We start from the raw sequence: 25,659 nt of genomic DNA, 5'->3' as shown, positions 1-25,659 counted from the left end.
AGAACTAGTTATTTGCAGCATATTGCAAATTAATTATATATATATATATATATACACACAAATTGATATAATTCATATAGTGATGTCATATATCAGTATTGTGTTTGAAACAGTGCAGCTACTGCATGGCAGTGCTTATACAATATGCGCATATGTCAAATGGCCAATGTCAATACTCTCCAGTAGGTACATGACCATTGCCTGGAAATTCAGATCTACTGAATCTACTGTATGAAATACTCAATATTGATGGAAAAAAAACTATATAACTTACTGCATATTGAAAAGTATGAGTGTGATCCCACATGGGTAAAAATGTTCTTTCTGTTCCAATAATGATTTCATGACTCATTCATTATTAATTTGTGCTAAATGCTTTAACACAAGCATTTCTCAAAGGACATAAAACAAACAGGTTTTTTGTTAATACTTTGCTGGGAGCACAGCATGCTACTGTTTGAACATACAGAAAATACCTGTAAATACCTTCCCCTCTATTCAGATTTATGCCAATGTGGATTGAATAGGCAATCTATTACCATTTTAGTGCTGGTTTTTCAAGTGCTGCCATTTGATTAGAAGGAATTTAGAACACTTTTGACTGAGATGAAACATTAATAGTTAATAAACTTTTCTCCTTCATTTACCCATAATGCAAAAATGAAAAAGATTAGCAAGGTCTTTGTGAACTTTTATTATGTCCATCCCTCATGATTACCCAAATATTGCATTGGTTGTTACCAGTAGTGAACAAGTTTTTCAAAAAAGGGGTAACAAATGAAAGCTTGAACATGATCTATTCAAATGTGAAATGAGTTCTGAGTTTAAGTAGCTAATTCAGTGTGGAGACTATGCTGCAATGTATTCAGAGAAGAGAATAACAGCCACCAAATAAATTTCATCTCTGGTGTTAACATTTTCTATTTAAATGAATCTCTTGCACTTTCTTCCATTTTAGATTATACATCCATATGTATAAATGTTGCGTGAGGAAATACATTTAAGGTTACATTTTTTGAATATTCTTCTCAGTTCGTCTAAAATAGCATTTGTAGTCTTAGTGTATTTTACAGAATCAAAGCAAAAGATTAAGTAATGAGTTCTGACACCTATTCCGATTGAATGAATCCATGACCTAAACTGCTATACTGCTGAGATAAAAAAAAATCTGTCCATTTCAAGCATTTTCTTTGCAAATTAAATTGCGGCATTTTAGTGCTAGACATGCTCTACTGCCTGGCTTCATTTTACTTTTGATGCATCAGCCCATCTGCTAAATGACTAATACACTATCTGGCCGTTAATTTATTGGACCAATGAAAGTATAAAGGGTAAGACTACAAAATACAAGAATCAATAGCTCACGCCGCAAATGTGGAGCTGAAGTCTTGGACCCCAGCCAGACACATGAGTCTTCCAGACAGGCACAGAGCTGACTGGTCATAAGGGGGCTGGAGGTAATTCATTAAACGGCGTAGCCTGCCTTTACCTTAATTACCTCGGTACAACCTCGGTATATAGGAAATGATAAGCGCAGTCGTTTTTTTCCCAACTTTGCTTTGGGACTGTGCCCACAGGTTCTGAATGAGCTGAATCAAGATGTAGGCTACAGGCTACTTTACCCTGGGCTCATGCCCAGAGGTTGTAGATGAATGAAAGCATGATGTAGACTGGAGCTACAATGGGGAAATGTGCCACTCCAGGTTGGAGTCCTTAAGGCTTTTTAAGGACCTTTCAATCGGCAACTGATTCATTCACCTGGCACACAACAGGTGAGGTGACCTTTTCAAACTGTGAGTCAAAGGAAGATTCTGAGTCAGGTATAAATCATCTCGATGGCCCAACTCCAGCTCAGTGCCTGCTCTCAGCCCATCAAGATACAGTGAAGTTCTGTGCTTCTGCAGTGCTGTTGTGGAAGCTTGTCCCATTCGTCCACCATAGAGCTGGAACTAGGCTCGTACGATCTGGAGTGTAAGGCTTAGTTTAATATGTCTGCAGCTATACACAACCCTCTGAATGACGTCATCGGCAGGTGCAAGGTCTGTGGCTTTTTGTCATGGGTGTACAGCCATAATTGGCTTGCCTGAAACCTGATACAGTTAAAGGTCAGACAAGGTTGTTAATTTTGTACTTTGTTGAAAGTTTGTAGGGTATTTCCACCTTATACTGTGAGAGGACTTTGCAAATTGATTGAAGAGGTTTGCAAGAGTGCTCATTTAAACTCTCTCTAAAAGGTCATAAAACTTACAGGCAGGTAGAAGATTTCAAGACAGGTCTTTTCAAGACAAAAAAAAAAAAAGTTTTGGGGGGAAAGTTGTTCTTAGAGGATGACCCATCCTAAATGACAAATACTGCGATACAGTGACCTGGCCCAAGCACCCTTTAAGAACTCCCTTTGTGTCAATCACAGCAGAAAGAGGCGGCAACTCTTATTGGCCTATCACAAGACAACTTTCTGGACAGCATCACCCTCACAAAACTCTCTGAATCTGAAGAGGAAAACACACCCATCTCTTCCACAACAGCACTTGCTGTATTTTTAATTCAGCAAGAGACTTTGAGTACAGCAACAGCTTCCTCAAAGGGATGTGTATGCTGTACATAAGGCAAAAGTGTCTGCCTCATCAGGTTTACAATATCAGAGTTGCCTCCTGGATGTCCATCATGTACTGCTGGGGTAAAATTGAAGACAGGCTGTTTCAAATAAAGTGACATGTTTTGTGGTAAAGCACTGAAACCTAAACATCAATAAGGAACCAACCAGGGAACTGAACTTTTCTGAGATACAGAAAGTATTAATATCTCATGTTTTAATGATTACAGTTTTACAAATGACATATTTTGCAGAATGGTGAGTCAACAGAAATGTGTCATGCAGTTAATGACTGTAAACAACATTAGTTTTTTATGGGGCCAGTCAATTATCACCATATTGAAAGTCATAAGCTGATATTTTTGATTATACTGTCAGCACTGACACCTCTGAATTAATCTTGTGGACCTCGGCCTGAAGCCTGAATTAGATACAGTTTTGATTCAGCCACAGTATCAATGCCATTTCTCATAGTCCAAGAGAATATATTTTAACTTCCATAGGAAGAGTGCTCTCAGCACACCCATACAATACATGGTGCTCATATGCTGCATGTTTTCAGTGTTTTCAGCTGTTTATTTGACAAGATGGAGCTCATAACAATATATGAAATGTAAACTGAGAACGCTTTTTAACACTTCATATTTGGAAATATGGTGTTTGTACCCACTGATGATCTATCACAAGACTCATAACTGGCTTGTGAATCCACCCACTATTACTCTACAGCGAATGCTATGTCAATCCTTTGTGATGTTCATTTGCACACCCGCCTCAAGCACACAGCCCACACCGTGTCACCGTGGGAACCGCACACACACTCGCAGCCCTGTCCTTGACCCTCCACGGCTGCAGTCGGCCGCAGGGGATCAAAGCCATAGCAGGAAACTTGCCGCGATCAAACGCAGGTGTCTCACCACGCGGCTGGAAAAGAAAGGGGGAAAAAAAATCACGGCCGTCATTCTAATCTTGAAGGCGGGGCGGACGGTCGTCCATTTTGTCTGGCGCAGCGGGTCGTCCGCTGGCACGTGAGGCGGCCGGGCCCTTCGTGGCGGCTCAGATTAATCGCACCGCATGCAGAGCTGTAATGAGCTAACAGCGCGAGACTTGTTCCTTCGCCACAGCGCTGCAGCATCAGAGCGGTCGTGACCCACCCCATTCTGCGGTGCATAATCCGTTTAATGTGTGTGCATAACGCGTGTGCCCTCGAAAGAAGCCTGGCATCCAGCTTTCTCTTCCCGAGCTAGTTCCGCTGTGTCTGAGAAGTGGCAGCAGCAATAAATGCAGGTTAGGGCGATGGACTCTTAAACAGGGGATACTAAGATTAGATGGGGCACTGCTTCTCTACCCTTGGGCAGGGTGGCATTTTTCCTGCCATGTCACAGTGACAAACCCAGTCCATTACATGGAATTCTCACTGCGGGGAATCTGTGATGGACAGATGGCAGTTGTGACCATTCTTCCTTATTTAGGACAGTTTCTGCAGTCAATTTTTTCATGGTTGTGGTCACTTATGCTTCTCATCCGTTGCTCTGGGAGATGCTTGTGTCCCTGCAAAGCTGTGAAATAGATGTTGATTTATGTATGTATGTTGTCATAAATAATCACTGATATTGACAAGGGTCACTTTGGTTAAAAAGCTTTGACTGATGTTTTGACTTTGGTCTCATAGTTACAGCATTCAGCATTCTGTAATGTGGCGGAGCGGCAAGATAAGGATTCTGTTTGAGACCTATGAAAAGTAGAAATTATTACAACACATATCCCTAAAAAAAACAGTAGCCAGGAGGAGGGTTTGGGTACTGTTTTTGATGGAACAAATAAAGGACTACATCATCTGGATTTCCTGAATGTGTTGACAGTACTTTAATGGGCTCTTTCGGCTACAGTTGGATCCAGAAATTAACTGCCATTCTCAGTTAATATAATTTATGAAATAAATAATCACAGTAAAACATGTTAATATGTATGTTCAGGCAGGATTGCACTCCAAGCGTAGGTGAAGGTTCAAAATGGCTTATTAAGTACTGACTCAAAAGAAACAATTTATAAATAATCCCAGCTCTTGAATGTTTTTCTTAAAAAACATGTTCTTTCATTCACCATCTAAGGGGCTCCAGCGTATTTAACCCTACAGGGAAATGCTATAAAATGCCATCTGCTCCGCTCACCGATTTGCTCAGCTGTGCAGAATCGAATGTCCATGTCAGCTTTCAAACTAAAGAAGACAGATCTGATGGCACCGATAGCCCGTAAGCTAAAGAGATGTGCGACGATCGACGTCAACGATGCGATCAGTGTTTTATATCACCCTGGGGTCTGTTCCCTTTGCCTGACGAGCACCTGCGGGAAAGGGGGGCAGGGTGGTCTTATCAGCTTATTCTATTTGCTGTAATTACGGCTCCCCCGACTTTGGCGTAGTGTGTAAACACAGGCTCCTCGCGGCCCATAAAAGGCTCAGGGTTGCTAGCAACGTAATTGTCGCCGTTTACAGAGCCGCAGCTCGACCGCGTGGCTGTGCCTCTGCTTCAGTATTCACCGCAGTTTGTTTGCTCCCACTGGCGAATCCGGCCCCTGCTTGCGCTTTCTGATAAGCAGAGCGCTGTCGGCTCCTGCACAGCTCCGGCGTAGCCTCGTGATGGGAGGGGAAGCGCTGCTTTGTCATGGGCCATTTCACGCCGGAGGGCAGCGCCGCCAGTCAGTAGCAGAAGCAGATTGGAATTATAGGATTCCATATGCTTGCCAGTGGCTGCGGTTTTGTTGTCTACGTCAGGTGTTTTTTTTTTAATTCATTTAAACGAAGCCTCATTTGGAATAAAAATGGCAGCAATATAATCGGTTCTGTCTAATGCAGCTGCCATGAAGGTCTTCCTGGGGAGCTGTGCCAAATTGAGATGCTAGGGTGACGTGGGGGAGGCTGATGGAGACAGCCATGAATTGAAAAAGGACAGGTTGATACACTGCCTATTTTTTATTCTTATAAATCATACTGCACATTTCCTTATGTTGTGGCATTTCCACTAGCCTTCTGCGGCAATCTGTGTAGTACAAACAGAAGTGAAAAGAATTTTTCTTTTATGAGGAATTGACTTCTGCAGGGTGATCCTTCAACATTCAGTTTGTGTACTGTACATTTAATGGAGGTAACGAAATCAAATGATGTGATGAGAAACATTTATGTTTCTGATTATATTATGTGAATACTTTATGACAGAAGTGAAAAAGGCATTGAAATGCATAATTTGCACATTCCCCTCTGTGCTTCTGGTTTAAACACTCCTGCAGTGAAAATAAGTGAAAGTGAAAAAAATACAAAAAAAAAAAAATCAAACTGAAGCATCACAGTTCTTAGGTGACATTATACCTCCTATCAAGGGAGACCGCCTCATTGCAACTGCAGCCAGTGGTTCCTGCTTGTCTAATATATGCGTCAGGACGACATAAACAACCGTCACCTACGAGTACGTTGTTTCCCAAGACAAAAGAGAGGCTTGTTTGGAGTTGCAGATGTGATTGGCTGCTCAGACACTGCTGCCTGCTCCTTCCTCTTCTGAATTTTCGTCATTTCACTGGTGTCTGGAAGAAAGCTGGGGGTGCGTACCTCTCATCTGTTAGTTCTGACATCTCTGTCAGGGGCAGGTTGTCTAACTGCATCACATCATTATAACTAGCTCACCTCTGCACTGTAGAAGTACGGAACTGAACTTCTCCGTGAGGTTGCAGTCTACAGAAGACAAACCCACACTCTTACTTGTGGGAAAATATCATGCAACTGAAATTGTGGAAATCGAAACCCCTGTGAACTCAATTAAATAGCCCATAGCCCCTATGTATGAGCTATCTAAAGGAATAATAGTTGATCTTTGTATCAATGTTAATCTGACACCTGAAACCTGACAGAAGAAGTTTAACCAAACTATTCTAATATACTAGATAGACCAGTTTACTTCCAGTATCCAATGTAAATCAACAGGAAACATGCTGTTTTTTTACGGATCACCCCCCAGCATAACGGGCTTCATTCCACTTCCTACAGAGATGCCCGATCACCATAGCAACCCCCAGGCTGAGGGACAGGTGGGTGTGTCTCAGGGTTTGTTCTGGTGTTCTGCCTGAATTGCCTTAAATAAGGCTTGCAAAGCAGGGACTCAAAGAAAAGCAGAACAAACTCTAGATAGGCAGAGTACAACCAGTGTCATGTCAATTTCATGATACAGAACACCATCCAAAACACGCTGAACAAGTGTTCAATAATATAGAAGAGGGTGCTTCTGGTGTCTTCAGATGCATTGAAATTTGTGTGCCTTTCTGTATGTATGTATGTATGAATTCATTAGGAAAGTGCATTCACCTTCAATGAAGTGTTGCTCTTTCGCCAGAGTGCTTGCCATTGCATAATTATTTATAGCTTTATTCATTTGATTAACAGACACCCTTTTGTAAGGGTGGCTGAGAATGCTTACCATTTTGCATCCTGCATATTGTGTAACTCCTTTGTGCACAAGGCTTGCAGAAAAAGCCTTGTTTGAAAGAAAGTACTATGCTCAAAGATACAGCAGCAGTCCTGAAATTGTTCCTCAGGTCAGGAGTTGAATACTACAACTGCTACCTTACACTACTGCCCTTGTAATGAACATACCCTGTGAATCAGGTGTGCTGTGGTTCGGGAGCCTACCGGTGAACGGCTAAGCGGGGTTTCGAACCCTGACCATCTGTTGTGCGTCTGCAGGACACAGCCGGGCAGGAGCGCTACAGGACCATCACGACAGCGTACTATCGTGGCGCCATGGGCTTCATCCTGATGTATGACATCACCAATGAAGAATCCTTTGGCGCGGTCCAGGACTGGTGAGTCTCACATTTTTCCCACTTCACCATCTAAGCAGTAGTATTACACCCTGCTCTCACTGGCTGGCTTTCTGTCTCCATATTTGTCCTCTATTCCCCAACTGCATAAAGAGAAGCAACAATACCATGGATCAAACACTAAACTAATTACATCATTGTGGTGTGTTTATTTTTGTCATGGATATAGACTCCCAAATTGATTTATACTCAATTTATAGATAAGGTATTTGCTACACGCTATTGCACTCTGTTTATATAGACTCTAGATAATATAGATAAAAGTCAGTAATATAGTCACTGGTTATAAGAAAGAGCCTGTCAGTTTCATTACTGGCACTGCCTGCCTTCGGGGGAGGTCAGCCAAGGTCCATCTTAGAATGTACCACTTTTTACAGAACCACACTGGTGTTGGACCCAGACCACTGTTTGACCTTTAAGTGCTTTATCTTTGTGTATTTTTTCGGAACCGCGTCACACTTTTTTTTTGGTCGCGGGAAGGGTCTGTGCTCACAAAGGATTTGCTTGGACAGGAAGTCGACTGCCACTGAGCTTTCCACTTCCTGCCCAGGCCGATTTTCTTTCATCATTCAGCGACTGACATTTACAAGAAACAAAAAAGAAAGAATGGAAAGGACACGGAAGGGTCAGAGATAACTAAAGTCCCCGGAGGTTGTTAATATTTGATGACATCGATTTTGTACCACCCCGGGATTCATGACCATTAAAAAAAAAAGAAAGAATAAAAAAAAGAGGATAAAAACCCTGAGTCCGCGGGGCCTGTACTGAGCACGTGTTCCCAGGAACGTGGCGGCTAGGTCCCCCCGGGATTCATCGATCGCTTTGCCTGCCGCTTTCCACAGAGGTCAGCGCACGGGCCAGATTGAATTACAGGGATCGGCACCAAACAGGGGCGCGCAGATAACGTGCAGTTTGCCCGGAGGACAAGAGACAGTAGGGACAGTGAAGGACGCTTTTTTGGACACGGCTCACACAAGTGTCACAGAACATGACAGGCAGGTGTAGCAAAGTTGCTCCTTTATATGTTTTTTAAATGTGTCCCCTCTACTCTTTACTGAGATTTGCAGCTTTGCAAATCCCCAGTCGAGTGTCAACCGCATCCATAGCGTAACTTTGTGTGTGCTCTTCAGTGCCGTGTTGCTCCATTGCGTGTGTGTTTAATTTTACTGTGTACACACACACACACACACATTCACAGACACACACACACATACAGTGTAGACGCTTAAAGAGACAGTGCCCATCCCTGGTGATCCCTTCATAACAATTACAGACAGATCTTTTTAGTAGCCTTTATGTGACACCAAAATGGTGTTAATGGCTTTTGTTTTCATCTCATTCTGTCACTTTAAACATGGTTTCTCATGTTCCTCTGCTTTAAATTAAATGAATAGACAGATGTATTTGGCCTCTGGTCATCAAACCATCATATTTAAGACATATGGAATATTGCATATTTAGAAGGTGCTTCACACATATGTAAATTGCTGATATCAAAGCCATATGTGTGTGGCTAGAGAAGCCCCTCCAACCCCTGTCATTGCATAGCCAATTGTTCAGAGAATGGATCACACAGGATATATTCTCATTTATCTGCAGGCACAGACTTGTTCCAGCCGAGGCAATCCCTATATTGTCCACCTATAGTCAGACTAGCAGGACACAGAGTAGTGGGGGTTGAAGGTGGTGTGGTCCCTGACTGTCCATCCTCTGAAGTCTTGAGATTTGGTCCTCTGCCTTGGTGTGTAAATGCAGTGGATCCACTGTGCTTTAATGCTCCCTAAATACAGCTGCTTTTTCAGCGGATATCCTTTGAGCCTGGATAAGCGTGCAGCCTTTTCGTGGAACTCTCTCGGACTGTATTAAAAGGGTATTATGGTCCTGACAGAGTGAGAACTCACGGAGTGAGCGGTGTTATTAAACTGAGGGGAAACGTTCCGATTAACAAGGATCCTTTAATGTCTGAAATGGGCGGTTTCCACCCTTCACGCTTTGTTTCATTCCACAGCGTTTTAATGAGGAATCTCGGTGGCTTATATCTAATCCTAGTGAGACTCAAACAAATCACCCACGACTGCATACAGCCTAAACCTCGTGTTCACCTCCCCATTAACTGGTGGCTTTATGGTGCTGGAATGGTATCACCCCCTCCTGCCTTTCAGCAAATGTTTACATAGTAATGCTTCAGGTCAAACTTTGTTTGCTTAGCCGGCACTGTCCGTAGTCAACCGTTTGTACAGGTCTCTTTCACGCCAATCTCTCTCTGTTGAGCTCTGGACGCAGCACCTCATGCATATTTAACGTAGACGAAGCGGGAAGTCAGCAGGGCAGCTCACACTCATTTAGGATGAACTGACAGTGAAACATTTTCCACGCGTCAACGCTGGCCTCCCATTCTGTCGCACCTCATCCCTCACTGTTCAGAATGCCTCTGCTCTGCACATCTTTATCAGGTGAGGCTGTAATATTATCCACCGTCAGTATAATATAAAGCTGGAATGCAGTGGAGGAGGCCTGTAAAAAAGCTGACTTTTTTACTGTTTGTGAAATGATTTAGCAGATTGTAATGGCTGACCTCCTTCGCTCTGTCTGCCTCCTGCAGCACATTCATACTAGAATACGTCACAATGGCTGCAGCCCCATCTCTTCGTGGTCACAGGAGAATTGAATGGAAGTCCCTCAGCCCTTCTAAATAGACTAAATAGACATTAGCTAATAGCACAACACCTGTAATGGTGCTCACCAGCACAATTCCCTGTTCTAAGCCAATGCTTTACTCCACTCAACCACAAACCTGTTCTCTCATTATTGTAGAAGGGCAAAGACACTAATTGCGTTCGGTCTCCCTGGGGGGGGGTACAGAGTAGAAGATTGCTTTTCTGCGTAAATGGGTAGATCCAGGTAGTCTGAAATGTCTGTCACCGAGATGCCTTTAACTTTTACCTGGCTGGTCTTATCTCTGTCTCCCAGGCCACCTGAATTAGACACAGTGGAGGAGAATCAGTGAAGTTGCTCTGCTGTATTAGCATAGCGGTGTGTTGATGCTGCATTCGTGCGGAGTAAGCCGCACGGCCGAGATTCTCTAGGAGTCCAGAGGCATGAATTGTAAATGGGCTTGTCTTCTGCTGGTGCTCTGCACCAATCCACGTGTGACAGAGGACTTGTCTTTTCTTCATATTTTATCATGGGATATGATTCCTGCTGCTGGATCTGTTGAAAATACCCTGGCTGCTTTGACAATGAGGCTACGGTCGAGTCTCAGAGAATCTGGGCGTGTCAGGGACAAGTGCAATTGGTACAACAGCAGACAGAGATTAGGGGAGGTGCAAACCAGTTATTTTACAGTTGAAGTGTCAGTGAAAACTAAGGAGGAAAATAAGCTCAGAAAAATAGGTTCATAGTTCAACATCCCATACTGAGGGCAGAGACCGCAGAACTCAAGGCTTAAAAAATTAACCCAGAACTCACCTTCAAATGTGAGAGGGCCTCAGTAACAGTGCTCCAGTTCTCAGCAACAGCAGCCTAAACATCCAGGAGCATCTTGTGCCCAATTCCATGGGTGGTGTGGATGTTTTGAATGGAAGATCCCAGCCTTGACTGAGTATGCACAGTATAATTGCAGTGTACAATTCAGGACATGGTAGCACCTGGGCGGAGAGGTTTGTGGCACCCTTGACTGATCTGGAAAGGAAGTCAAAAAGGAAGAATGCAGGCATATCTTTAATTAGCCAGCCCCACATGTCTACATGTCATAAACTGCACAGTGCATCGGGACACTTCTCACAACCTCAGGGTAAATCACTGGCCATCAGTTACACTGTCCCTAATGCTGCCAGCCTGCACATTCAGCTGATTTAAATGTGATGTCCTAGTCAGTGAGTTCCCGTTGTCACAACGCAGTAGGTGTAAAGTATGACATCTGCCACAACTGTGCTGTAAGTAAACAACACTTACTATACCACAGTATCCAAACAACAGTAGCAAGTGGTGCTGGGAAACTAGAGAGGATAGTTAAGGAGAGATATAGCAACACACACCATTTATTCAGTCGTGAATGACCCTTCAATTTGAAACAACATATGAAAAACCTGTAGTTTACCTAGAAAGTCTATTAACTATTTACTGTTATTTGAAAGTTTATTAGGAATTTCTTAGACATTTTTACTTGAAACAAATTCAAGGGCTGCATTGTATAAACAACACAAACCACAAATTAGTTATAAGGGAAGTTAAAGTAAAAGAAGTTAAAGTGTAGCCCAACTGCATCCACATACCTGAGCCTCAGATACAGTTTACTGGGCCTGCTGTTTTGTTTGTTTGAAGACTTTCCAAAAATAAGAGTGCAAGTTTCTTTCTCTTTTTTTTCTTTCCAGAGCTCTAATTAGTATAATCAGGGAATAAGATTTGCTTATACATTCATAAATTGACTGTGAGTAATACACCCCGGTTTATACAAAATGTTCAATATTGTTCAAATTAAGCACAGGGCCAGAAAGCGCTAAATGTGGGATATGCTTTGAAGTGCTGTGAAAAAAAAATCTTTATTTGCACACCTTAATAGAGTAAAGCAATCCATCATAATCACATTGACCCCACTGGCTACATGAAAATGAATTTTTATGAGATTATAATGAATAACTAAGTGAAAGAGATTTTACTGCACAGGCAAGCAACCATTGACCAGAGATAAGTGAATTAGGCAGACATCAGCATAGTAAACTGTAAACCAAGTAAAGTGTTAGTGTCAAAATTGCACTTTTGAAAGCATCACAGTTTTGACACAGTGGTAAAGTTGCATAGAATAGAATAATATGGTATTGATTTAATTTATTTATTTTATGATCTTGACTGAAACTGGTTAGTTGTGAAGCCCAGGCGCTTACAACAAATGGTCAAATAACACTATTGCACTGTGGGCAAATTGTCTAACAAAACAATAACTCTAGAATGTTAAGGCTAAATTGAATGAGGTTTACATTATATGAACGAATGACATTATCTTTATGTTTAAAAGAATAAAAAGATTGAGCAAACGGATGTGTAGCTTTGTGAGCCCAGGTTGTGTGTAGAATACTGGCAGTCATTGAAAGCTTCCATGCATGCTGTAGTGGTAGAGTGCTAATTCAAATCTGAGGGTGTTAAATTAGCACTCCCCTCTTCTACACTCCATAGTAACCCCGACACTCAGCTGTGTTTAACACATTTCAGTGTTGTGACAGCTCTGTTTCTAATATTAACCTGAATTTTGAACACTAAGGCAATGCGTATACCAAAGCCTTTGTTTGATAACGTTAGAGGAGACATTACACCAACATAAATATTATGTAAACAAACCATACCCTTGGAAAAGTACTCTGTCCATAGCTGTACACTCAGTAAATGTCCCTCTGTGGCAAATAATTACTGGAATATACACCTTGGTTACCTCAGGACACTTGGAAAAATACTCAGGTTTCCAAAGCAGAGAAATTAAGTAACAGGCATTTAGACTATAGCAAATGCTATTAGTCTCATCTGGCCTGAAGACATTTATTCGAAGGTCCTAGAAAAAAATCCCAGAACATTCAAATATACATGCAATTGATGTCATGACATTTCAGAGCACTGTGCTGTCAGAAACATCTGATGCTGTTTAATGTGACATTTTTCTGCGTCTGAACACGATGTTACTGCACAAGAGCTTTAGAAAAAAATGGTAGAATATGAAGAAGCACAGGGAAGGCCGAGGGAAGAATCTAGCACAACTGAGGCGTTAGATTAATGTGAGACTTTTGTGCCAGTCGGCAAAATTATTTTAAGCAGTGTTCAGCAGGTACAATGCCTGCATAATGTCCATTTAAAAGGCCCCAGCAGATGAAAACTTTCATTTACTTTGGAAAAAAGAACCCTTTCACATTTAAAACCAGAGGGGTTCCATCCATAATGTAACATTTGTTCTTGGAAACAGATCATTCAAAGACATACCTGGCTTTATCACTTTATGGAAAGACAGTCCAATCATTTTGCAGCGGTTAGTGGAAAAAAAGCCTGTAAGGAAACAAACTGGATTTCAAAAGGGCCCATTTTCATCGGCAATATTCTGTTCTTGTGATTGTTTTCATCTCTGCTCCATTCAATTCTTTTTCTTCTTCAGAAGCTCTGAAAAATACATTTCTACAAAACGGAACAAGGGAGAGTGGGTGGGGAGGTCTGTTGTTGAAATATTACATTTTACCAGGTGGCAGGACTTGCCACCACCTGATGTTTACAGAATTTCAACAGACTTTTTTTTTTTTTTAAAAACTTGCTTCAAGAAGTCCTCCTCGGTTTCCAAGGTAACAGTTCCATGCCTTGAGAGATGGTTGTCTTATCTGTACCTGTGCTGTCAGTTGGGAGTGCAGGGTGAACTTCCGGCCTGATGTCCTGAATCTGCTCATCTTACATGCTGTTTTGTTGAATTCCAGACTCAATACTTATTATTACTTATTAATGGTGGTTGCTGTGCATACTAAAGGAAGTACGACTTATGAAATGAAATTGTCCTGTAAAGAGGGTATGATAAACTTTCTTCAATCTGAAATATTTTAGAGGTTATCTCACTATTATGAAACTGTGGGCTGCAAATCCTTTGTGTTAAACTCATTGTATCTGTGCCTGTTTTGTCTTCCTATCTTTGTGTTACAAACCAACCAAACCTTAAGCTCAAGTAATAACAAGAAAAAACTGATTATACTTTTTACCATACTGTATAACATATCGACTAGCCACATGTCAATTAACTTTGCCTTCCTTCGTTTCTGTTTAATTTAATGATTTAACAAGCTGCAGTCATTGCACTCCGGATCTGTGGCCACTCTCAGGCTCTCCCAATGTTTCTCAAAGCCTGGAAGGCCTTCAGGACCTTGGACAGTGGCAGCCTCACCTGCAGGCACACACAGCTGTGGTTGATCAGCAATGGCAGGTTTTGCTCATTGCCTTCATCAGTCCTTTTACAAAGGCACTGCCTTAACATGGAGGCAGATGTAGACACAGCCACTGTGCATAGTCACTGACTCTGTGTCAACCCTCCTGTCCATAAGAGGCCTTCGGTTTGCTTAGTTTCTTCCTTATTTTCTGTTTTGCTTCATCCCTTAGAGGGGAATAAAACAACCGATTTCAGCAACCTCATGCATGCGTTTTTCCTCCACACTCGCCCAGTGGCATGGTGGACAGGCCTGGCACTGTGTCCACCCTTCAGTGTGATGCAAGTTATATACAGAATATGGTCTTCTAAGGTCGTGTCACTGCACACTGTCTGTCAAGGAGCCTTTTTTGACCTTACCCTTTCGTACTGGCAGCCTTTTAAACTTGGTATCTTACTGATGTGATAGAGGGTGTTTTTCTGAGATCACGTCACCATAGAGATGGGCATAGAGGGCATAGAGAGCATGTCACCATGATCTCTATGCCCTGAATGCTCTCAGCTTCAGTCAAGACCTGAGCAATGAATTTTAGAGCAACATAGAGCAGTTAGAGAAGAGCCTTATGTTTCCAGCCAATCACTGATCAGAAGAAGCCATAAAAGCAGCATGGGGATGGTGGGGATGAAAGCTGTCAAGGTTTCCTTAGATTTGTTGGTCTTATTAAGTACTGCTGTTACTATTTCATTGCCACCAGTCAAAATATTTAAATGGTTAAAGGGATGCTGTTTGGACAGCATGGACTGTCTTAAGGGGCACATTTGATCCCATTCCCCAAACTAAAAAATCTAGAATTTCCTTTCTAAATGGATACTGCTTAGTTCCTTGATGCTTTGCTTGTGAAACATTTAGTCGTCTGTAGCGGTAACAGCGCAGCCCTCTGTGTAATATTTCATGTCCTGATCCTGCAGAACTTGACCTCCGCTGCGCTTTTCATTTAGTCTCAGAAAGATTTTAATATTTGTGCCTCCAGCCATTAATTGGCCTTTTTTTCCCTCTTGATCAGACTCTCATTTGCATACTAATAGACACGTTCTGCGAGAAATAACACAAAGCTTAACCAGGCTGGTCCTTCTCAAGTGTGACTCCGTCCAAGCTCCAACAGAGCGTCCACCCACTCCCAGCTGTACTGTAGCAAACACACACACTCTCTCTGTCTCAAACACACACGTGTAAACTCACTTATCAAGCTCTCCCTTCTGTTCTCAGTGTGTAACATTATTACGTTTTGTGTATGTTGCATATATTTCATACGTATTGTTGCCGTGAATCAATACATTGAAATGTTAAAAAGGGTGGCAACTGGACAGCAGTTTTTCTGAAAGTATGCAGGGGGTTCATTTGGTCATATTCCCTGAAACCAAAATTAAGATCTATGTAAAAAATAATTGTTTGCTGTGAATCAAGCTCTTTGGGTAGAAGAGCTCCACAACAAGGTGGGCACATGCTGTTTTTAATAATTTATAAAAAGAAAAGCATTTGTTACTGTTCATTTAAATCTGGACTCAATTTCATACATGGTGCTTACATACACACTTAAATACCCACTCATACACATACATGGATACACACACATACACATATACACAATGCAAACTGTCTCTTCATTCTTCCATACCTGCAAATTGCACTTTACAGTGTCTTTCTATTTTCTACCTCTCTCTCTCTCTCACACACACACACACACACACACACACACTATCGCACACAGGCATGAGGACACCACTCCAGTAGAGGAGGAGTGAACAGGTCAGGAGCCAGCCTCCTCATCTCCTGCCAGCGTGGCAGAAATGTGGCCGTGCCTCTGCACCATTTTACGGCCTTAATCTGGGATCCTCCTCCAGGGTCATCGATCTGAGCTGTCCCACGGCAAGCCTCGTTTCCCGCTCCGAGTTACAGCCCCCGCTGCATGCCACCCAAGCCAATGGGCTTTTTAAGATGAGCTCCTATCACAAGATAAACCAGGAGCATAGACATTCTATAATGACCAGATATTCAACTCCTGCATTCCTTTCATCCCATCTCAGAGGATCCAATTAGTAGGAGGAGGTTCTGGTGCTGTCTGGGCTCCTGTGATGACTATGGGTGTTTTCTTTTAGACCATACTCCCTCAGAAAAGTTCACAATGAGCCAGCAAATCAGAACCCTGGCAGCTTCAATGATGGTAGAGACAGAATTTCAATGTGACATGCTCTGACGTGAGTACCTGGACCATATGTATGAGGAAAAAAAAAAATCTGCGTTGACAGTGATGTGTGTAATTTAACTGGTCAGTCTGGGCACGTTCTCCATGGCACGTCACTGACAAATCAGGCATTTTCTTTTGAGATCCATGGGACTCGGATACACCTATCAGAGCCTGTTTGATGCCACGGCATTGTTTGTTGTGCGCTTGCGGTGACAGCCTAATTGTGCCGCTATTGAAGCATAATTCATCCTCACACCCACGCAGGAGGCCCGCCTGCACTGATGCAGCTCCGCCGTTGCTATGATACCAGTTCACCGACAGGAGTATGTGGCCTTGCACCCAGGCTCTAATCAACCTGCGCGTGCAACGCGCCCCCGTTTGTTGTGTCTCCCAAACCAAGGCTTGACGTCCGGAGTCAGTCTCACTTTGCGCTGCTCTGTGTGTTCCCTCAGCTTGGAATGTAGCAGCTGGTGTGTCGCGCCAGTAGAACAAAAACCATTCAGTATCCCGCGGATGTAAGAGGAATACCGGAGTTAGCGAAGGTGCTGTCATTGCAGCACAGGTCCTGTGCTGCTTCCTGTCGCACCGCCTCACCCTCTTCTTTTGCGCCCTTGCTTGTTTCTGGGAGACGCAACAGAGCGTCTGACATTCCCTCGAGCAAGGTGCTTCACATCACAATAGCTCCTGTAAAACTCTGGCTATAAATGGACCACATAATGCACAAGATGAAAAACTGCAGGTTGCTTTTGCTGAATAGGCTTGAGAAGCAAATAAATAACCTGGAATAGAAGTACTAGATTCGTCATAAATATATGTAGTATTTGCATAATACTGTCCTGTCCTGTACAATATTGCATTTTGAAGGTAGGTACGTACAGAATGACCATTCGCATTCATAAATAATTCATTAACAATCCTATCCAGTCCAATCATACTGACTTGTTGTGTCCGTATTAATTTGAATGAGTGCAACCATTCTGGTAATTCTAATTCTATAATGGCAGCAGGCTGTGGATGTGGGTAGATAAGACATCAGATGCTGGAGACTGGCTAAGAAAGAGCTCGCCATAATGTCAAAGAGGAGGGGGCTGGAGGGGAGGGAGTATGAATGGCAGCAACCCCCCCCCCCCCCCCTTCAAACTTCCTCTGCTATAACCCTCTGGACCCACTGCCACTGGCAGCTGCTAACCTCTGACCCCTGATCTCTGACTTCTGCATGAGCCTCCTGGATAGGAAGCTTTTATATACATGTAGCACACTCAAACAGAAGAGAACAGCACACTGCATCAAGCCATAGGGTGATACAGGAGGTCTCTTAACCCATCCCCTGGGTGCTAGAAGCTAAGAAAGTATTGTTGTTTATACTGACAGTGGATTGATCGTGGTTGAGAAACTTAAGGTTTCTTACAAAAAAAATGAAAAGGAGCTAACAATTTATTCTAAAAACCAACAAAGAACCTGCAATGCTGAGTGCAGCCACAGCCCAACTGCTCAAAGAGTGACTCCTCTCCAGCCACACCTGTATTTAATATGCATGCAATTAGACAGGAGTGACTTACACAGCTACCCCAGTTTGCAATGCAATTAACTGAAATGGCATTCAGTTACTGACAAAGTGGTGAAGACAAGGTTCCCAATTGGACACATATGTAATTAAATACAATTAACAATTAAACATGAGTATTTTTTGGAGAGGAGGGTAAGCCTCCTCCTTCACAATCAATTTACCTTTGATGATGCTGGTATTTGCATGCTTATATTTGTTATCTTAATATATCAAACAAATCTGCAGTAGAGTTCTGAGTAACTAAACTATTATGCATATTGAGTATTATGCATAAGTGAACACTACTAATATATGAATGGAAGTCCATTCTGGGCACTGCAAAGAATGATAATCCATAGGATGTTGGCTTACTGTATGAAAGTTTCACGCATTGTGCGGTTTGCGGTCTGTAGACAAGCTGGCTGATACTTCTCCAATAAACAAGCCCAAAAGAACAAAAGTTTAAAAACCAATAATTTATTTTAAAACCAAACAAAGAAACCAAGAAAACCAGCCTATGCACAGCCCACAGCAGTGACAAACAGCAGCCACACCTGTATTTAGTCAGACTTCAATCAATAAGGTGTGGCTTAGATGGCTTAGATCCAATAAGCTAGTACCCCACACAAACTAACACAAGTGCACACAATTAACACGTGATTGCCATCAATTAACAATGATTGACATCAATTAACAATTAGCACTTAGGGTAAGGAAGAGGTGGTGAAGGCTCTCCTTTGCACGACCATGTTAAAACTGGAGGTTCTCTCTCTCTCTCTCTCTCTCTCTCTCTCTCTCTCTCTCTCTCTCTCTCTCTCTCTCTCTCTCTCTCTCTCTCTCTCTCTCTCTCTCTCTCTCTCTCTCTCTCTCTCTCTCTCTCTCTCTCTCTCTCTCTCTCTCTCTCTCTCTCTCTCTCTCTCACAGGTCAACCCAGATTAAGACCTACTCCTGGGACAATGCCCAGGTGATCCTGGCAGGGAACAAATGTGACATGGAGGAGGAGAGGGTGGTGTCCGTGGACAGCGGCAGGCTGCTGGCGGAGCAGCTGGGTGAGTGTTCTCTGCCTTACCTTAAAAGACAGGCACCTGGTCATTTTTTTTTATTATGGTAAGGTTATTAACAATTTCACCAATCGTTATTTTGTCAGCATACATGGATGTCCATCCATTTCATACAGCTGGATATGAACCAAAGCAATCGTGGGTATAGAACGTTGTTCAAAGGTGCAACAGTGTCTCACCAGCAAATTGAGCCAGCAACGTTTGGGTGAAAAGCCCTGCGCCTTATCACTACACCACACTTCTTTATCCTGTGATCAATGTGGAAGCCATTTCCAGGGGGGGTTCTGAGAGTCCTCCCTCCCCCTGCAAATAGTACAATGATAAATGGGAGCATTGCAAAGGACCTGTGCTGTGGCCATGCGGCTCCTTTTTTAAGTGCTGACTAGAGGCGAGGTATCTGTGTCGACTCCCAAGTCAGAAAACAGTCTTCTCTCGTGCAGGCTGGCACTGAGCAAAATCCCGAATCCCCTAATGCTCTGTGCACTTCCCGTTCAGTCTTATATCTGTGTAAATGGATGGATGCAGCTCTCCAGCGTGGGTGCCTGGAGATGTAAACTCTAATTGGAAGACCCTCCAGTGTCGTTGTTTATTTACGGACTTGTGAATAATTCAGGGCTTTAATTACATGTGGGCGTATTGAACCTTCAGCCATTTCTTGGGTAAAACAAATAGCAGGCAGTTATTAATGGCGTGATCAACCTCCCGAGTCTGTATGAGTGAGAGGCAGTAGAAGCTGTTACGTGGAAAACAGGACATTCTTAAGTGTGTAGATAATGTGGTCAAGAGCCACATAGGCATCCAACAACTTGGTCCTAGTGCTGGTAATCAGTATGTCAAGGAAATAGGCAAGAATTGGACCAGAATAATGAATGAATATGAATGTGAATAATTCCCAACATTCAAGAAGAACCTTTTTTCTCTCTCTTATTATAAATGTGCTTCCGAAATAATAACAATTAATTGGGAGCTAACGTGTAGTTATTTTGATCGCATAAATCTCAGTGGTTAAGCTCCACTGAATTTCTGCAGTGCCATTAATACAAGATCATTATTAATTAATGAAAAAGAAATGGCTGAAGCATCATCTCCCTGGATATTATGTGCCGTACTGTACATATGGAAGTGGCAATATGCCTCAGAGCATAGGAAGCGGGGTTGCTACTTGTAGCTTACATGTGCAAAGCCCACAGTGCCAATTTTGATCCCTTGAGCAAGGCATGCTTCAGTAAATATCCATCAGTATACATAGAAAACATATTATCTGCTGTAAGAGGCACCGAATCCTGGTTATGCCCCCTGTCTGTTCTGGTCCCAGTGTGATGGTATGAGCACAGCAGATAGTTGCATCACTGGCCATCTTCTCCCACAGACTGCAGACTAAACTCCTCAGACTGCATGCTTGCTCCCCTACCTATTTATAACACTTTAATTTAGACTTTTCTTGTGTATTACTGAATGGTATTATTGTACTTTGATGCCAGTTGAAATATTTGATTATTATGACACATTCTGAGTGCTGTAGTAACCTAAACTTTCAATGTGTGATGGCTGCCATTTTTCATGCATCATAAATACATGTACTTGATTATTTGCACTTTTCACCTTTGTTTTGAAAGTTCTTCTGCATAAGAGCATTTGTCAAAGGTCTAAGTGTAATAACAAAATATAGTATGGGCATTTGCTGGACAAATAATATAATTTTGTTGACACTGCTGGTGTGACAAGTCTTGTCAACTATGGAAACGATGTGGCTATCTCGTGGGTAGTCATAACTTGTCATCAGGCGTGAGCCAACAGGAAGAGGGATATGAAATGCTGTCCTCCCATGATTCCCTGTGTGGCCTGTCATCCACAGGCATTATTGTTTTCCACACATTCGCACAGCAGAAGTTTGGTGGGAGCCTATCCCATTGTTGTGAGGTGGATGGACGTTCCTGGACCGAGCGTTGGCTGGCTCTGTGAGTGCTCCTCACACCCGGGCTCATCACGGCACAGCTGATTAAATGAAGGGTGTGCCCTCAGCCGTCTCGGTGGAGCTGCGCTGCGTTTAAATGAAAGTGTACAGAGAGAGACGGTTCCTCTTCTACCAAGCCAAGCTGATAATTGAACACGTTTAATTGGCTAACACCTGCTCCGGCAAACTGCGCTCCTGACAGTTTTAGTTTGATCAGTGCAAACACTGTGGGTCTTTAGGAGCTGAAAGGAGGGGGACTTTATTCTGAGATCCCTCCCCATCCCCCACTTCCCTGGGGGATTTTATAAGGCGGTCCCTGGATGTGTGGCTGATGCACTTTGCCCCTGTGTGTTCAGACAGTATTATTGTATATGTGATTAGCACTGGAATCATTCCAGGCCCGGTTATTACACAATGAAAATATCACAGAGGAAATATCACATGATTCCGTGGTGACAGTGTGCTCTAGGGGGATCCCTGACATTGTGGGATCTTGTAGATCAGGAGGGTATCCACTGCTTAACACTTTTTAACACCTCTTTGTCTTCCCCTCCTTGAAGGGTTTGAGTTCTTTGAGACAAGCGCCAAGGACAACATCAATGTCAAGCAGACCTTCGAGCGCCTGGTGGACATCATCTGCGACAAGATGTCGGAGAGTTTAGAGACTGACCCCGCCGTCACCACGGGAACCCCGAACGCCAGACTAACCGACAACCCCCCACCTCTACAGCAACCCAACTGCGGCTGTTAGTGGGCACCAGGTGGCGCTATCCCAGACGTGTGCTATTGCCAAGATATTAAAAACCCTAGGTATAGTCTTACAAATTTTAATTTATTATCTCCATATCTCACTTTCACAAATAAAACTATTCTGATGTAACGTGCCTGGTACGTTTTGTCTCTGCAGGTTTATTATTTTTTATTTTTAGTTTTAACATATGTAGTGCAACACTGCAGCCTTGTAGTACATCCTGTATGTAGCCTTGCCAAATCCTTCTACAGCCCTGCATTATGGAGCTTTTATTTCCCTTTTGCTTCCACCACTGATTTCAGCGAGTCGGTGGATAGAAATTAATACTGCATGAGTTTGTCCCCTCGTACCCCCCCTTCCACGAGTCACAGGTGATGGCTCATTTGCACAGGTGTGCAGTAGCTTGACCCAGGGGGCTGCTTCGCAGGGAAAACACACGCAAGCGAGAGCACCCGGTGGTGGTGACACACGGACGATAGGCTTGATGCACAGCTAAACTGAACGCGCAGGGACTTCCCGATGCTCTCAGTCTGCATGAATAGACCAACCTTTTTCCTGCCCCACCTCCATTACATTTAACAGTTATATGTTACATATGCCAAGAAATAAAGAAATGGCACCTCTGCTTGGACATTCAAATACAAAGCCAGATCTAGTCATTCAAAAGCACCTTTAGCGAGGAAAACAATGGTGATTACTTCTTTCATGCACGTGTGCCTCTGTTCAGCCTAAATGTAGTGAGTTTTAGTCCTTCTTCTAAGCAAATGGTACTTCTTTTAAGTCTCAGACAACATGAGTTTTGTGGTGCCTGAAAGTAATGAAAGATCATGTCTATGAAATGAAAACAGCTTTGCTTTAATTGACAACTGAATTTTAAGTACTTTTAGAGCATTGGTGGTTAGACTGACCTCTGCTTTATAGATGCTTATGGAAGGTTAATGGTTGTTTTATGCAGGATCCTACATTAAACTTTTAAACTGTTTCATATATATCCTCTGATTTCACAAAGGAAATGTTAAATATACCAAAATTCAAAATGGCAACACACTGGTACACCACCCATGTTCAAAGCCATTAATTGAGTGTGATCAAAACTGTTCATTTCCATTGACATCTCTATTTCTTTGAAATCTTCATATTGAAAATTATGCTACACAGGGAAAACATGTTGGAAAATATGTGCATTGTTTATTATCAGTGTAGTTTTTATAATTCTTTATTTTTGGACAGACATCCATTTGTCATATTTGTTAGGATACACCAGGCAAGATATTGTATTTGTATAGGATATGACTATGCTATGGCTGACTAATTGAGATGAACTGTTCAGCTCCGTATTTAGTGTGGAATATTGTCTATGTGTGTGTGTGTGTGTGTGTGCGCGTGTGTGTGTGTGTGCGCATGCTCGTACACACGCGTGTGTGGGTATGTTGGTGCCACCATCAATTTAACTGTACCTTAAAAGATAAACTACCTTACAAAATGTGTGGCCTTTCAGCATTCTCCATATTTGATTATCCTCATTGGTGTTTTGCTTCATTGTTAGAGAATATGGTACTGCATGATTGTAGACTATACACTATACGAATATGTGTGCGTGAGTGCGCTTGTCTGACTGTGCTTTTGGTTTTTGTCTTTAAATCAGTGAACTCAAATCAACTCCTATTTGTTAGAAATCCCAAATGGAAGTGCTTTCTGGATATTGCATAAATGTTCTGTGGCTGGCATACCGTATGAAGGCAATGCACATGGAAAGGTCTCGGGCAACTATTTTTGTAGAAGGAATGAGTCAAGACATCAATATTTTATCCCTCTAACCAGATATAACGTCTGCATTGTGCAAATACTGCGGGTTTATATTACCAAGAAATAGTCTGTCTGCTCTCTCCTCACTGAATGAAGCCCTTTAGCTTTTTAATAAAAGAGAATGTGAAGTTCATTTATTTACCTGCTTCTCTTACAGGTTTGCAATGTCTGATTCTTTCATCAATTTTCCATTTAACATTTCCTTGACGTAACGGCTTTTCTAGATCAACCAGAAAACTTTTAAACATGAGATTCAATTGTGCCAAAAGTATTCCACTGTAGAAAATAAGAATGGTGTTTTAGGCCTCGTCAGGTGATTGTGTAAGTAGAAACTGAGTAGAAATAATCTGAGAAATCTAGATGCTGCATGAAATAGTGAGTGATCTGTCTTTTTTTTATATATCTATATTGTTTGTTTGATTTGTGCACGCTCAAATTTAGTTTTGAGGTGCAATGGGCCAAAAAGTGCAATATTTTAATACCTATTTCTTGTATATAGTCATCTGTTCCCATGTATACCTATCATAGCTGAGTGACTGTGATCAGATTCAGGCAACGTCAGTAGCAGTAAAAGTCCTCTTGCAAATTTCCGATGCTGCATTTGCACACTGTAAATACTGCAAAAGAGCAAGTGCTTCTCTCCCAGTGCTAAAGTAGGCATTTGGGAAAGAGACTGCATTTTCAAAAAAATTGCACAAGACTTAAGAAAAAACCTGATGCATGAATGAATGCAAGAGATGCAAGAGAATTCACATTCATATATTATTGCATATATATCCACCATTTATTCAAGAGGAATTGCTAGTTTTAATAAATTATAATTATATATATATATATATATATATTTCCTGTCTGCTGTTCAGTATCTTGTATTATAGGCTAGAGTTTGTGTCAAAATATAGTTTTAGAGGGAAAATAATACTTACGGTGTGCACTGTTTATATTTATGGTAATATTGAACCTAATGTTTGAAAACTCTAGTTGATGTTCTCCATGCAAAGTTAGTAGTTCCATTTACTACAAGTCTAAATGAACCAAGTCATGCTCCTTCAAAGTAAGCTTCAGTATAATAGTAAATCCTGTATTCATCTCCATAGCATTAATAGAAAAAAAAAAAACAATAACTCTAAAGGACACTGAAGAATACGGTATGAGCTGATGATAATTGTTTTTATGTTATAGAGTGAAAGCAAGTCTTAATCATAGTGAAATTATAGGCAGGCAAGTTAACCTCTCTGTCAACTTTTCGTTGAGTTTGTCTTCATGCCATTCGTTGTTCACATCCACTAACCACTCTCTCAAATACTTTGATAAATGAGACATTGCATGAAGGTGGCACAGTGTGTAATTTACCAGTCAGAGCCTGTCCTCAGTTTAAACAAGAAATGAACCAATCAATTACACACTTATTTGGAATCAGCTTGTTGTGCCAAAATCACATTCTTTACACGTAAAGGGACCTTGGTGCCAAACCTCTTTGACTGGTTTGTTTCTTTTCACGTAAACAGAAGATCTGTTGGCCGGCGTAGTCCATGCCGTGAGTCCATTGGCTGCCTATATTTAGCTGCTCCTGATGATGTCAGCATGCATCACTGGTGCCTGCGAGCTGGATCAGCAGAGCTCAGAGAGGCTTGGCAGTGGGTCATCTCATTCCTTTCCAAGATGTGCACAGTTAAAGCACATCAAAAAGATCAGAAAAGAGAATTTTGCCTTAGTTGTGAGCCCTTTATAGCCCTTATGGAGATTTTAACGATACTATAATATTTAAAGGTTGAAATAATGGTGTTTATTGTAGAAGGACAGCATCTGACACTAATATTTTGTTCTTTTTTTTGTCTTTATGTGCATGTGTGTGTCTGTGAGGGTTATTGGGGGCATGCTAAAAGAGATGTATTAGGACTTACAACATCTATATGCATTACTTAACATTCTGTTTCTCATTTACGCTTTTATTCC

At 42.1% G+C, this 25,659-nt stretch overlaps 1 protein-coding gene across 3 annotated transcripts in view; it reads left to right on the top strand.

The window, feature by feature from the left end:
* Nucleotides 1-24,470, top strand: part of LOC118777830 (ras-related protein Rab-3C-like) — a 40,259-nt gene extending 15,789 nt beyond the window's left edge. For all 3 annotated transcript variants that reach the window (XM_036529033.1, XM_036529032.1, XM_036529031.1), the window contains exons 3-5: nucleotides 7,323-7,441; nucleotides 19,056-19,180; nucleotides 21,707-24,470. In XM_036529033.1, the coding sequence (XP_036384926.1) occupies nucleotides 7,323-7,441; nucleotides 19,056-19,180; nucleotides 21,707-21,897 (435 nt within the window). In that variant the 3' untranslated portion in view covers nucleotides 21,898-24,470. The remainder of the gene's footprint in view (nucleotides 1-7,322; nucleotides 7,442-19,055; nucleotides 19,181-21,706) is intronic.
* The last annotated feature ends 1,189 nt before the right edge of the window (nucleotides 24,471-25,659 follow it).

Source organism: Megalops cyprinoides, chromosome 5 (genome assembly GCF_013368585.1).
Source record: "Megalops cyprinoides isolate fMegCyp1 chromosome 5, fMegCyp1.pri, whole genome shotgun sequence".
Lineage (NCBI taxonomy): Eukaryota > Metazoa > Chordata > Actinopteri > Elopiformes > Megalopidae > Megalops > Megalops cyprinoides.
Note: the sequence above shows the minus strand (reverse complement) of the source record. Positions and strands in the feature narration are given on the sequence as shown.